The sequence below is a fragment of the Canis aureus genome, chromosome 12 (genome assembly GCF_053574225.1).
Source record: "Canis aureus isolate CA01 chromosome 12, VMU_Caureus_v.1.0, whole genome shotgun sequence".
NCBI classification, from domain to species: Eukaryota; Metazoa; Chordata; class Mammalia; order Carnivora; family Canidae; genus Canis; species Canis aureus.
Window position 1 is genome coordinate 2,510,494 of NC_135622.1, and position 14,846 is coordinate 2,525,339.

The 14,846-nt window shown below is 36.1% G+C and overlaps 1 protein-coding gene across 5 annotated transcripts in view; it reads left to right on the forward strand.

Annotated features, from left to right (window-relative positions):
* The window catches only part of MAGI3 (membrane associated guanylate kinase, WW and PDZ domain containing 3), a 235,804-nt gene that overhangs the window by 141,110 nt on the left and 79,848 nt on the right, over nt 1–14,846 (forward strand). For all 5 annotated transcript variants that reach the window (XM_077916190.1, XM_077916186.1, XM_077916187.1 and 2 more), the window contains exon 3: nt 13,630–13,749. In XM_077916190.1, coding sequence (XP_077772316.1) covers nt 13,630–13,749 — 120 coding nt within the window. The remainder of the gene's footprint in view (nt 1–13,629; nt 13,750–14,846) is intronic.

A 14,846-nucleotide genomic window follows, 5' to 3' on the forward strand; every position in this document is an offset into this window, starting at 1 on the left:
TCTAACACTTCTTCTCTACTAGATTTTCCAGGAAAGAGTGAGAAGATCATCATAGTTGGTCTATGGCCCTTAAACTTTTAAGTTTTTTGGATGTAGATGAAATCTTTGGCTCATATTTTCTTGCCTTGACTATTTTAATTCTTCAATTATCTGTTGTCTTCTGGCATAAAGCATTGCTCTTTAAAAGCCTGAAAAATGATTTTCATTCTCTTATAAGTAACTTGGTATTTTGCCTGTGTGGGGTGTCTCAGGGTAGCATTTTTAGTTCCATAGCTCTAGAGTTCCCTCTTCTCTTGTTAAAACAAGTTAATAAAAATACGTGTTTGTACTTTGTGCTGTGCTCTGCACTTTTACTTGGATCCTCTTTTAAATTTACTTTTACTGTCCTAGTTTTGCAGTTTCTCCTCAGTGTGAGGTTTTGTCCTAGAAAGGAGCTATAGTTTATTTAGTGTTCATTCATAGGGTCCAAGCAGCTGCAGCCTTTTCAGATCCTAACTGGACCTATTAGCCTACACACTGACGTGTCCACAACTCCTCCAAGAACACAGTGATATATCATTAACAGTTAACACACCAAATGGTCTGTAATTACTGTTCTTTACTAAAAGATACCAAATATTCTTGGAGAAAATTCTGATTCTGGGTCTGGAGCAAAGAAAGTACAAGATGAGCTTGGAACATCTAATTGTGTCAGAAAGTATGTAAATGCCTAAAACACGATGGGGACATATCAGAAGCACATTTTTTTTTTAAAAAAAAAAAAAGAAAGAAAGCCATCTAGAAGGAGTGCCTACTGACAAGATCTGAAACACTTTGAGTAGCAAAATTAATAAGTGAAGGAAAGATTTCTGCCATTGTCAGACACTGCACTGTTGAAAGGATAAGACTGTTATCCCTAATAGAAGTGGAAAGATGACTGCTCACAGTGAAGTCCTATGGCTTCCTCAGCCTTCTGCCTGGAGCCACTTTCTGGGCCATAGTATGGGGAGGTAAAGGCCAAGCAGAGTACAGAAGATTCTGAGTCGAGAGGACAGAAATCTCAGTTCAAGAAGTCTGAGGCACCTGAGATTTTCAGGACAGATGTCAGAGAGGAGAGAGCTATGAAGAAAAGGAGCTCAAATAATCCCAAAAGGATCAAGCAAATACACATATAACTTAACTATCAGCAAAATGAAAGTAAGGAAGGAGGGGAGAATGGGAGAAAGGAAAGGGCGGGGGGGATCAACACCCTTTAAAGGAAGATAACAAAATCTCAACACCGAATAACATAGGATTCACGATGCCCAGTGTCTAATAAAAATTATTAGATATACAAAGAAGAAGGAAATATGGCCCATAATCAATAGAAAAGTCAGCTAATATAAAAAACAAAACAGAAATGGCATATGTGACATAGAAACGGGTATAACCAAAGCATTCATTTTAGAGTTTTTATAAATATACTCAAGGATTTAAAGAAATATGGATAAAATGAAGAGAAAGTGAATTTTTTTTTCGAGAACCAAATGGAACTTCAAAAACTCATGGATGGGCTTAACAGCAGATTAGAAAATGCAGAAGAAAAGATTAGTGAACTTGAAGATGTAGAAATGTAAATGAATCAAACTGAAACAGAGAAGAAAAAAAAAAAACTGAAGACATTAATTTTTCTTTTAAGCAACCAGAGAGAGGGGGAGAGAGAGAGAGACATTTCTGCTTCTGCCATGAAAGACTAACTGGTACTAGATTTACCTCCTTACTGTAAACAGAAATTGGGCAATATACATGTAATAGCAATATACATTACATGTATATTACATGTATATAGCTGCTTTCGGAAATTGGGTCATAGAACAGCTCAATATGAACACTGTCAGAGCTAAGAGGGAGGAAATGGAAAGAAACAAATGAAGAAATGAAGAAATAGGCTGAAATTTTCCCAAATACGATGAAAACTATAAATCCAGATTTATATGGATCTCAACAAAGCCTACGCAGAAGAAGCATAAAAAAACACATCTAAGGATATCATAATCTAATTGCTGAAAACCAGTGATAGAAAAAATGTGAAAGCCAGATAGAAAATAGATACATTATTATATACAAGGGAACAAAGAATGACTATAGACTTGTCAACAGAAACCAGTACAAGCCAGAAGTCAATCAAATGTCATCTTCAACGTGCTGAAAGGAAAAACTGCTAACCTAGATTTCTACATACAACAAAAATATCCTTAAGAGAAATAAAGAATTTTTCAGACAAAAAAAAAAAGATGAGAGAATTTTTCACCAGAGGACTTGCACTGTAAAAAAGAACTAAAGAAAATTCTTGAGGAGGAATGGAAATGATACGAATGATAGGCCTGAAAGGAAACTGACAATTTCATAATTAGAGTTTAAGATTTCAGCACCTATTTGGGGAAAGTAAGCAAAAAAAAAAAAAAATCAGTAAGGTTATAACATGGATAACCCTTTGAACCAACCTGACCTAATTGCAATGTATTAGAACCTCTCAACAACAGAAGAATATACATTCTTTTCTAGTGCCCATGGAACATTTACAAATGAAGACCATATTCTGGGCCATAAAACAAGATTGAATAAATTTAGGAGAATTTAAGTCATAACAAAATATATTCTGTAATCATAATGGAATTGTAAGAAATCACTTAAAAAGAAATTATCTGGAAAATCTCTGAATATTTGGAAATTAAATAGCACACTTCTAAATAGCCTGTGAGTTAAAGCCACAAGGAAAATACAACATGTTACACATAGCATATCAAAACATATCAAACTCAATATACCAGTATGTGGAATGTTGCTCCAACAGTGTTTATAGGGAAATTTATAGTGTTAAATACTTAGAAAATAATAAAGATCTCAATCAGTGATCTAAACTTCTTTAAGACTCTAGCAAAAGAAGAACAAAGTAAACCCAAATTAAGTAGAAGAAAGGAAATAATAAAGATAGAAGCAGAAATCAACAGACTAAAAAACAGAGAATGGAGAAAAATCAGTGAAACCTAAAGCTGATTTTTTTCTGATAATAAAACTAGTAAACTTTTAGCCATACTGCTCAGGTAAAGAGAGGGAAAACACTCTTTAATATCAGGAATGAGAAAGATGGCATCATTAAAAATCATACAGATGTTAAATGGACAGTCGAGAATATGTTAAAGAACTTGCTGACACTGAACTGAGATGAAATGGAAAAATTCCTTGGAAGAAAAAAACTACCAATGTTCACTCAAGAAGAAATAGATAAGCTGAATAACCGTTCCCAATCAGTTAAAGGTATTGAATTTGTAGTTTGTGGCTTTCCCATTAAGAAAGCATCAGACCCAGATGGTATAGGTGAATTGTTCCAAATACTTAAAGAAGTAATACCAATCCTACACAGACTTTTTAAGAAAATAGAGAAGGAAGGAACTTCCCAACTTATTCTGTGATCTGATCATTATCCTGATTCTAAAACCAAACAAGGACATTAAAAGAAAATATTAGTCCACAATTTTTCATGAACATAGACTTAAAACTCCTTAAAATATTTTATCAAATCAATCTATAGCAAAATGTAAAAAGGGTAATATGTTATGGCTAAGGAGTGCTTGTCCCAGGAATGCAAGATTGGGATAACATTGAAATTAATATAGTAACAGACTGGAAAAGAAAAAACAAAATAGATGATCTTTTCAAATAGATGCAGAAAAAAAATTTTGATAAAATTCAACTCCCACTCATGGTAGAATTGTTCAGAAAACTGGCCTGCCAGTTATTATTTAGTGCCTCTTGGCTTCAAATTACTTTTTTTTTTTTTTGCCTGGGTATGATCTTGCAACATTCCCCCTTTGCCAACTAGTACAATGTCAAATTATGTTGAGGCCGGCAGGAAAGATACTAGAGAAGAGAAAAAAGAGTCTTTTCCTAGTTCCAATGTGTCTTTTTCTTTTTGCTCCTACCTGCAAAAAGACACTCAGTAAGTTTCAGCAGTGCCCCAGCAGTCAGCTTCCTACCTCATAGGCGTCTTTATGAATTCCACCAGTGCACCTGCTGACTTCCTTGCAGTTTCCTGATGAGTTCGATAGGCACCCCCTATGGCTCCCCAGATTTCAACAATATTCCCTGTAAGTGGTTTCCTACTGGGTTTCTGGCAAGTCCAGCCAGTATCCCAGATGGTTTTCTAGTAAGTTCGAAACAGTCCTCACTACAGTCAGCTTGCTGGTGAATTTCATCAGTACTCCAGCAGATTGTTCCCTGTCTGCCAACTTTGACCCACAGACTATGAACAGATCCATCCCCAGGCTACAATCATACCTTCTCCAAAGAAGTCTGAATCCCAGAGTTTGGGAGCATCCCTCCCTTCCAAGTCTGTTCCTTATTTGAGTATTCTCCCTCAACTTTAGAGTGGTATTCTTTAAAGGTCTCTTTTATTTCCTCTTAGTTAATTCTTTGTAAATAGTTAATAATTTTTTATATTAAGCTTTCCTTGTTCATGTTACCATATTTCTCTGTCCTATTTGGATCCTGGCTAATACAGAATTGGTACTGGTAGTAGTCCCAGGAGACAGACTCTCCAAGAAGGAACTTTAGATTTGGTTGTGTTCTTGGGCTTGAGCACAGTGCCACGTTCATTCCAGTGGAAAGTAGGATGCTCATAATTCACGACAAGTGGCATCACAATTTAATCACAGTATAAGCTGTGGTTGATTGAGATGAAGTGCTAACTAAATCAAATACCTTGGGAACCCAATGACTACTGCCCTTGACCTTTATGGCAGGTAATGATGGCTACAAACATCATGGCATGGAATGGATTCTCCTTAGTGTACCAAATATTTTTAAAATCACACCTGTTTTTTAATATTATTATTATTATTACTATTATTAGCTAATAAGACAAGACTATAATAACACTTTTCAACGATTATCTCTCCCTGATACAGACATTTGATAATAGGAAACATTAAAAGAAGGAAACATTAATACAAAATAAATGCCAACTAAAAATCAGTTAAAAATTTGAAAGATAAACCCACAAATATATAATATTTGAAAGTTTTACTCCTAAGATGAAATTGTAATGTACAAAAAGTATAACTTGTATTGTCGGATAGTTTTGACTTTGGTAACAAGTATTCTAGACATAAGAAAAAGTTCATACTGAATTGATACTCTTCAGATTGTTAAGTGTGTGTCTGAAAACATCTTCAGATTGGGCATTAGTCATCAGTCATTTGACTAAGCTTGTTTTCTTTGTTCATGATGAAAATATGTTGTCTCCTTGCCCTGATTTTGGTTTTGCCATTGAAATGTACATTGCACCCTCATACACTGTTGGTGGGAATGTGAACTGGTGCAGCCACTCTGGAAAACTGTGTGGAGGTTCCTCAAACAGTTAAAAATAGACCTGCCCTACAACCCAGCAATTGCACTGTTGGGGATTTACCCCAAAGATACAAATGCAATGAAACGCCGGGACACCTGCACCCCGATGTTTATAGCAGCAATGGCCACGATAGCCAAACTGTGGAAGGAGCCTCGGTGTCCAACGAAAGATGAATGGATAAAGAAGATGTGGTTTATGTATACAATGGAATATTACTCAGCTATTAGAAATGACAAATACCCACCATTTGCTTCAACGTGGATGGAACTGGAGGGTATTATGCTGAGTGAAGTAAGCCAGTCGGAGAAGGACAAACATTATATGTTCTCATTCATTTGGGGAATATAAATAATAGTGAAAGGGAATATAAGGGAAGGGGGAAGAAATGTGTGGGAAATATCAGAAAGGGAGACAGAACGTAAAGACTGCTAACTCTGGGAAACGAACTAGGGGTGGTAGAAGGGGAGGAGGGCGGGGGGTGGGAGTGAATGGGTGACGGGCACTGGGGGTTGGGTTATTCTGTATGTTAGTAAATTGAACACCAATAAAAAATAAATTAAAAAAAAAAAAAGAAATGTACATTGCTTTTACTTCAGATTTTACACCAGTTTCTGATTTCAGGTTGGAGCATTCCACAGCAACATTCACTTCTCTCTGCATTTCTTCTATTGAAGTATTTACAAAGCACTGAAGCTCCCAGCTCACAAACAGTAGAAAATGCCAAAGGACAGACGGTGTAGGATAGTATTCAAATAATGTTCAGATCTCCCTTCAAGGTTAACATCATTACAAAGAATCACATGTCAGAACTGCTGATTTAAGGACTTACTTAGCCTTCAAACCTGTGATTTGTGGGGGTACCACTCCCACTTTATAAAGTATAAATGCATCTAACCATGCTAATGTATTTGCAAGCAAGACTCACCGTTAGCAGACAGGGCCTTGACCTCACACTTGTAGCTTGGGAATGAGTGGATTATGACTGCTGTTCTCCCCACGTTCTTCTGTCTTGCTGCTTGGAAATGTCAACTTGACCGTTCAGTTTCACTTTTCAGTCTTTTCTGTTCATGCTTTCAGCTGATATCTTTAGATTCCTTTAAAATCAGTAACATCTCTGTGTCGAATGATTAAGCTTTAATTCTCACAGGAGAATTATCATATTTTTTTCCCATCATTTTCCCCATCAACCATTTTTCCTGGGGATTTAGAAAAAGTAAATTTGCCAAGAGACTTCAAGGAGGAATCCCTATATGGGAACACTAATATAAATCAACTACAGCTCTCATCTAGGGGTTGGTGAGAATACAAAGTATATTTACCTTGGGACATTTTCTTTTAAACAGACACTTAGCTTATAACCCAGCATTTCCACTCCTAAGTATTAACTCAGCATAAAATTAAATATATGTCTGCCCAAGGACTTGTAAGTTTATAGCTGCTTTATTTATACTGTCCCAAATCTGGAACCATCTCACATGCCCATCAGTGGCAAATACATAATCAAATTTTGGTATATCTGTACAATAGAATACCATTTAGCAGTGAAAGGATATTGAACCACAACATGGATACAAAAAGGATGGATACAAAAGAAGACAGATACAAGCCACTACTGGAATCAAATTATTGTATGATTCTATTTATAGATATTCTATTAAACACAAAACTATAGTGACAGCAGATCAGCAGTTGCCGCAGAGTGGGGACTGCAGAGGGTCTCATGAGAAAACCTTTAGGGGTGATGCGCCCAAAACTCACAGAATTGTACTGTTAAAATTAGTGAATTTGATTGTAAGTCAATTATGTCTAAATCAAGTGACCAAATAGATTCCCAAAATTATATTCTTTTATATTTTTAATAGTTAGAAAATGAGTTTACAAAAAGATATTTATAATAGCATATAAGTATTTGGAATACCTAGAAATTAATTTCTAAAGAAGTGTAAAGATAAAATTAAGGGGCCATAAAGAGGATATAAAATACTAATTCCTTGTTCCTGGATTGAAGATTCAGTATGGTGAAGACAGGAATTCTCCTCAAATTGACAAATAGATTTATTCTAATCCCATAAAAACTCTCGCATTTTTAGCCTGTTTCTCTGATTCCAGATTTTATATGGAAAGGCTGTAAATAATAATAGAAAAAAATAGGTGGACTTGCTCTACTATAAACCAAGATTTATCATGGAACTATAATGATTATAGCACCATGGTAATGGTGCAGGAATGGTCAGTGGATAAATGGGATGTAATAGCCCAATAATATACCCAGTTTTATGTAGACATTTCTATGAGGTTTCTATGACAGAAGTGACATACCTGATCGGAGGGGAAAATAATTGACTTTTCAATAAGTGTGGCCCCAAAAGATCAATTTTAGTGCATTAAAGTACTAGGTGTGAAAGGCAAGGGCTTTTAACAAAGAATATAGAATATCTCCATGGCCTTAGGAAGGGTTTCTTCAACAAGACACAAGCATTAGGACTGATAAATTTGACTACAATGAAATGAAAAACTACTATCATTAAAAGACCATTAAAAAAAAATCACAGAGTGGGAGAAGATACAGTCTGTTCTGCTACAACATTTGTTTCTGTTAACACCAGTAAGTTCATATATATGATTGGTGAGTAGGTGGGATAATGATGTCAATTTAATGGAAGTAATATTGGTTCTTACTCCATTTTCCCTAGCAAGCTAATGTTTTGTGTCATCAAATAGCAGCAAGTAAACAGAATATACATAGTTGAGTGGTGCATGCACTGTACATGATGCCCGTCTACCTCAACATGGCCTGTTTTCTCGATTTAGACATGTGCTTTATCTTAAAAATCATTTATTGCACCTTTCACCTTATCTTCATTATTCAGTAGCTCCAACCTTCTTTTTTTTTTTAATTTTTAATTTATTTACTATAGTCACACACAGAGAGAGAGAGAGAGAGAGAGAGAGAGAGAGAGAGGCGGAGACATAGGCAGAGGGAGAAGCAGGCTCCATGCACCAGGAGCCCGATGTGGGATTTGATCCTGGGTCTCCAGGATCACACCCTGGGCCAAAGGCAGGCACTAAACCGCTGCACCACCCAGGGATCCCTCCAACCTTCTTTATACCCCTTTCTGTCAATCTATCTTTTCTTTTCTCTCTTTTTAATTATTATTTAAAGACAAAGCATTTTATTTACTCTAGTATTTTTATTAGGAATTTAAAATATCTTTTAAACTGTATTAGTATTTTTAATTAGGCTTCTTAGTGATTTTGCTAGACTCTGGTTACAAAGTAGCAATAGGCTTTGAGAAATCAGCCCTGACCCCATTTTCTCTGTAATCTCTACTATTTGAGGAACACAATTTTGCAGAAAGTACCATTTCTTTTTTTTTTCTTTGAAAGTACCATTTCTAGAAAGCATATTTCACATTTTTTAAAAAAGATTTATTCATTTTAGAGAGAGAGAGTGCACAAGTGGGAAGGGCAGAGGGAAAGGGAGAGAGAATCTTAAGCAGGCTGTGCTGAGTTGCAGAGCCCACTGTGGGGCCCAATATCATGACCCCTAGGCCATGACCCAAGCCAAAATCAAGAGTCGGATGCCCAACTAACTCTGCCATCCAGGTGCCCTCATATTTCACATTTTTGCAGAAACTCCCCCTTTGCAACACATCTGTATGACAAAGGACTGCAGTGCTTCATCAATGGGAAGACACAATTATTTCACACTTTAACCTCTCTACAGTTGGATTGTATTTTACAGTAGGTGGAATCTTTTGATTTTAATTGCCAGTTTTTTCTTTTTTAGTGGTGCATTTTGGAAGCTATTGGTTACTTAGATTTGATAAAGTACTGTAGTAAAGAACAACAAATCAAGTTTTAGAAGACAGGCAACCCAACAGAGAAGTGGCAAAAACCTTGAACAGTCACTTCACAACAGAAGAAATCTCTGTGGCTAGTAAATATTTGAAAAAGAACGTGTGATCTCATAAACCAGTTGCACATTAAATATACAGTGAGATGCTTTTACATGTTGACAGAAGTTTAAGAAACTGACAACAAGTGTTGATGTGGACATAAAAAGATGCATATGGTATGATTCTGTTCATATGAAGTTAAAAACAAGCAAAACTAAGCAGTGTTGCTTAGGAATGAGTTATGTAGTTGGTTTAAAAAAAAACATTTTAAAGAAGAAGGGAAATCATCATCACAAATGTCAAGATGATGGGTATGTTTGGGGGTAAAAAGGGGAGATTTATGATTGGAGGCATACAAGGAGGCTTTTCGTCTCCTGGTGCACTCTGTTTCTTCACTTGGATGGGTTTATTATTGTTAAACTTACATATATGTCTTATGTAGCTGTGTATTTCAGAATAAAACCAAAAAGAGGAATCATCAATTATAGCAAATGTTGTTGATAGGTCCTCGGTAATATGAGGACTGAGACTTGAACATTGGGTTAAAGCAAAGTGGAGACTCCTGATGAACACAGCCAATTATCTCAGTGTTGTGGTGGGGCAGTGATTTGTTTGGAATGGCTTAAGAGACTGACAGGAGAGGAATTGAAGACTATGAGTAAGCAGAACTCAGGAAAATTTTTAGATATGAAGGAAAAATATAGTAGGGACTAGAGGCTATATAGAAAGTTTTACATTAAATATATAGAATATCAGGAGAATATAAAGATAAATTTTCTGAAATGCCGAAGGTAATAGGGTAGGATAAAGGAAAGGAGAATTTTTTTGTGTGTATGGATTACAGTTTTGGGGAGAGGATGGGAAATTTGTAATACCTATATTTGTGGAGAATTAACATTAAAGCTACTTTTAAGTCTTGGATATGTACATATGCCACACATAACATTTCATATCTACTAATGGAAAGAATCACGAACATCATCTTACTTAACACTTTTCTGAAAGAGGATGAACCAGAGGAATTAAGTGCTTGCTTAAAATTGTACCATTACTAACAATTCTAGCATAAAACACAGATTAGCTCCTGCCCCTTGGTTCAGTGCTCTTTTTATAGTATTATCTATAATATGGCTTGCTCTTAAGTCAGGTTTTATATAATCATTATATATTATAGTAGAGTTTATTTGGATAATACTTCAGTTAGCCTTTGCTGCATAATAAATCACCTCAGAACTTAATGGATTAAAATAACCATCATATTATTATTTCTCATGATCCCATGAGTTAGATGAGCTCAACTGGGACCATTCATGTGGCTGCAGTCATTGGCACCTCCACCAGGAGGAGAGGGGCTAAAATGGCCTCCCTCGCATGTCTGGAACCTTGGTGCTATTTGTTGGCTGGGGCTTTCTCATCATAGTGTAACCTGGACTTACTTACTTGGTGGTGAAACCATTCTAAGAAGGCAAACATGGAAGTCTAGACTCCTGAACTTGTACAGTATCACATCCTCCACATTAAATGATTCAAAGCAAATCACACATCCAGTCCAGATTTCAGAGGTGAAGCAGTAGGCTGCCGCATCTCTTGATGAAAGGAGGTACAAATTATTGTGGCCACGTTTTTCCATCTATCACAGATAATTATAAATTTTAAATTTAATCATTAACTTTATTTTCTAATGTTAATTTTTACTTAATATAGAGCTAAAAGCTGTTGATTTGGGGTATCTAACAATGTAGTTTAGCTAATACATGAGAAAAGAAAAATTTGACAATGAAAAAGTATTTAACAAAAAAAAGTTGTTTTCCAGATTTTCTATTCTCTGTGATATAAAGTAGACAAATGCTTATTTTTTAATAAAAGTTGGCTAAGGAAATTGCACTGCTGGGAATTTACCCCAAAGATACAGATGGAGTGAAACGCCAGGACACCTGCACCCCGATGTCTATAGCAGCAATGTCCACAATAGCCAAACTGTGGAAGGAGCCTCAGTGTCCATTAAAAGATGAATGGATAAAGAAGACGTGGTCTATGTATATAATGGAATATTACTCAGCCATTAGAAACGACAAATACCCACCATTTGCTTTGACGTGGATGGAACTGGAGGGTATTATGCTGAGTGAAATAAGTCAATCGGAGAAGGACAAACATTATATGGTCTCATTCATTTGGGGAATATAAAAAATAGTGAAAGGGAATAAAGAGGAAAGGAGACAAAATGAGTGGGAAATATCAGAGAGGGAGACAGAAGATGAGAGACTCCTAACTCTGGGAAACGAACAAGGGGTGGTGGAAAGGGAGGTGGGCAGGTGTGGGGGTAACTGAGTGGCGGGCACCGAGGGGGGGGCACTTGATGGGATGAGCACTGGGTGTTATGCTATATGTTGGCAAATTGAACTCCAATAAAAAAAATAAAATAGAAAAGTTGGCTAAGAACAAGGGGGAAACTTGCTGAATATCTTTGTTGCTTATAGTATTGGATAAATCATTATTTTCTGAGATTACCATTAACGTTTTATTTTCATCTTTGTGGATTTTCATGTTACAGAATATAATGGAATGTAATGCAACTAAAAAGAGCAATTAATAATTTTCCATGAAGTATAATAATAGTAAATTTCCAGGCACTGTGCTAATTACATTTTTGTAAAATTTCACATAAGTTTACTTGACAGCTGTCTATATCGAGTACCTACTATGATTCTTTTGCTGTGCTAAGACTTGGGACTATTACTTTGAACCATGTAGACGTGATTCCTTCATATTCCATCCCAGGTGAGAATCAGGGAAGTTTCTCTAAAGAAACTTTCTAAGCCAGGACCTAAAGGTTAGCTAAGGTAAGAGTGGGAAAGGAGAAAGGAAGTCTTCGGGAAAGGAATGGCTTGGACAAAGGCCTTGTGGAGGTAAGCAAGTGTAAGGAACATTAAAAGAACCAGGAAAAAAGAAAAACAACTATTATGTTTAAAGCCTAGAATGTGAAAGGGGTGAGGAAGAGAAGATTTTTATGCTAAAGACCATAGGAAACCTCTGATAGAGATTTTTTGCTCAGATGATTGTTTTAGAGAAGTCACAGGCTGTGGTCTGGGTAAGGGGCATAGCCAGGAAGAAGTAAGAGTTGACCCTATGAGACCGTCAAAACAGATATGAATTAGGTGAGTGTGAGAATGAAGACAAGTGTATGAATCCTAGAGGTATTGCGGAGATGGAAGCAACCAGATTTACTGACCAGATATGGAATAGAGGGACGAACGCAAGATGGCAAACTCTTGGTCTCCTGGCTTGTAGTGCCTTTAATGACTTGGAGCATAAGTGGAGGAAGAGGTTTAAGAAGGCATTCTTGTACAGGGTTTGCTATAATATCCTAACTCTGTTTTGAGGCTAAATACTTGGGTCTCTTTTTTTGTATTCTCTACTATTTGAAGTAATTTTTCTAGTATCAACTAAGAAAAGTATTGATTCATCTTCAGTAAAATCCAGTCAAGTGTAGCAATGCTGCCATAACCTGAATTTATACTTCTGATCTGAAAGATTTTACTTTAGCATGAACTCCTTAATAGATAGAATAGTAATATTCTGTTGCCATAGTGTATTTCATTAAGCAGTGTACTTCTTAAATTTTTGAGATTGCTTAAAGAGAATAATGGTTGAGAAGCAATATATAGATACCTATCTTTAGCCTTAAGCCTTTTATTCATTGATCTCACATAATTTCATAATTAATATTTGTCCAAGATTTAAAACTAGAGTTTGTTAAAAGAACTTTTAAAAATTGTTTGTCTCTTTTTCATTTGATCTTAGCCAAAAGGCCGAGAAGGGATTATTTCTCTCATTTTATTGTCCTTCATGACTCTAGGAAGTAGAAGAGTAGTTTACATTTATACCAGGAAGAAAAAATACATAAGATAGCTTGATAAAAAAGAAGCCTATGTACATGGGAAACTAATACTGTATGTCAACTATACTTCAATTAAAAAATTCCCCATGTCCCCCAAAATATGAAGTCCGATCATTGGTAGATTTATCTTTCCTTTAGATGTTTAGTGGTAATTAAGGTAAAAGAATTAACTATTATGTCTTAGAAGGTCAAGCTTCCTTTGACAATAGAACTTTTTTTAGTCTTTGTGGTTTGAATTTCATAGCTATCTGTAGATTATATTAAAGTATATTTAGTCATCTTACATTATTGTCCTACTTAAACCTAAAAATGTTGCCTGAAATTTTCTGATCCTCATTCTAGAAGGTACCATATATTCAATAGTGTTTCTCCCATGTGTTCTCCATAGACTGTATTTTCTATTATTCTCAATATTTTGTAAGTTTAAAAGCAACCTCTTTTTTTTCTTGTTTTTTCCTTAGGCACTACAAGGGCCCCCAGGGATGGGGAAGTACCAGGGGTGGACTATAATTTCATTTCTGTTGAACAGTTCAAAGCACTGGAAGAGAGTGGAGCATTATTAGAAAGTGGAACATATGATGGTATGTCCCCAACTATTGACAACAGCAGCAACCCAGAAAACTATCTTGGATGGCTAGAATTACTCAAAGGGAATTTGATCAGTGAAATAGCATTTTTTTAAGTTGTTTTCTGTTGGTCTTGGGAAAATTTTCTTTTGGTTAGCCTATTTGTAATTTACTGCCTAAAATGGGATTAAATAATAAGCAGAAGTGTCCCATCATATTATAAAGCTGATTATGAAGAATGTACTAAAATCATTCAAACTAGCCAGTTTGCATATTTTGTAGTAATTCGAATTCGTCAATATGAACTCAACAAGCGTTTATTGTTTGCTTTCTGTTTGTGGTTAGGAATCCAAATACCGTGTACTTTAAAAACATCTATAGCTTGTCTCTCTTGGAGAAAAGAGAATAGAGATTGCGATGAAAACAAAAAATGGAGTAGTTGATTTTCCTTTCATATTTCTTCTCTACCCACTTGTTTCTAGGAAGTAGAGACTTAAGATCAGTTTCCGTTTTTAAATGATGCCATGTTCCCTCTTCTGTTCTCCCTTCTAACACTCTTCACTGGCAGGCTTGTCCATTCCCATGGCACACTACACTTCTCCATCATTGCTTTATCATACTATTCCAGTTGCCTTTTTCACAAGCTTGGTGAAAGCCACATCATGTCTTTCTTACCCAGTAATATCTTCAGTACCCAGAGATGGTGTTCAAAAAACACTAACCTTGAATTCAGCATATCTAGGTATGCTTGGTGTTTTACCCAAAAGAGTAATTATTCATAATTCTTCTCTTTAGCTGCACTATGAGCACAAAACAGAGTCAGCATTTCCCTCTTCCCTATATTTTGCATCTGTCTGTCACCATATCTAGCCATTTCTTCCCCTGGAGCAGGTTTCATGATGCCTTTCTTTTCACTCTCACACCTCCTGGTAGGCCCTGACTGACCTTGTGTCTGGGCTACTGTGGCTGCTTCTTCCCCCTATCCAACCCACCTGCCCACTGCTCTCTCTCTGTTCACAGTCTTCTGTGATTTCCTTTTGCCTGCTCAGTTTGCCTCAGAGCTGCCCTTTCTGGGCATAGCTCCCACAACTCATTCCTTCATTTATTCACTC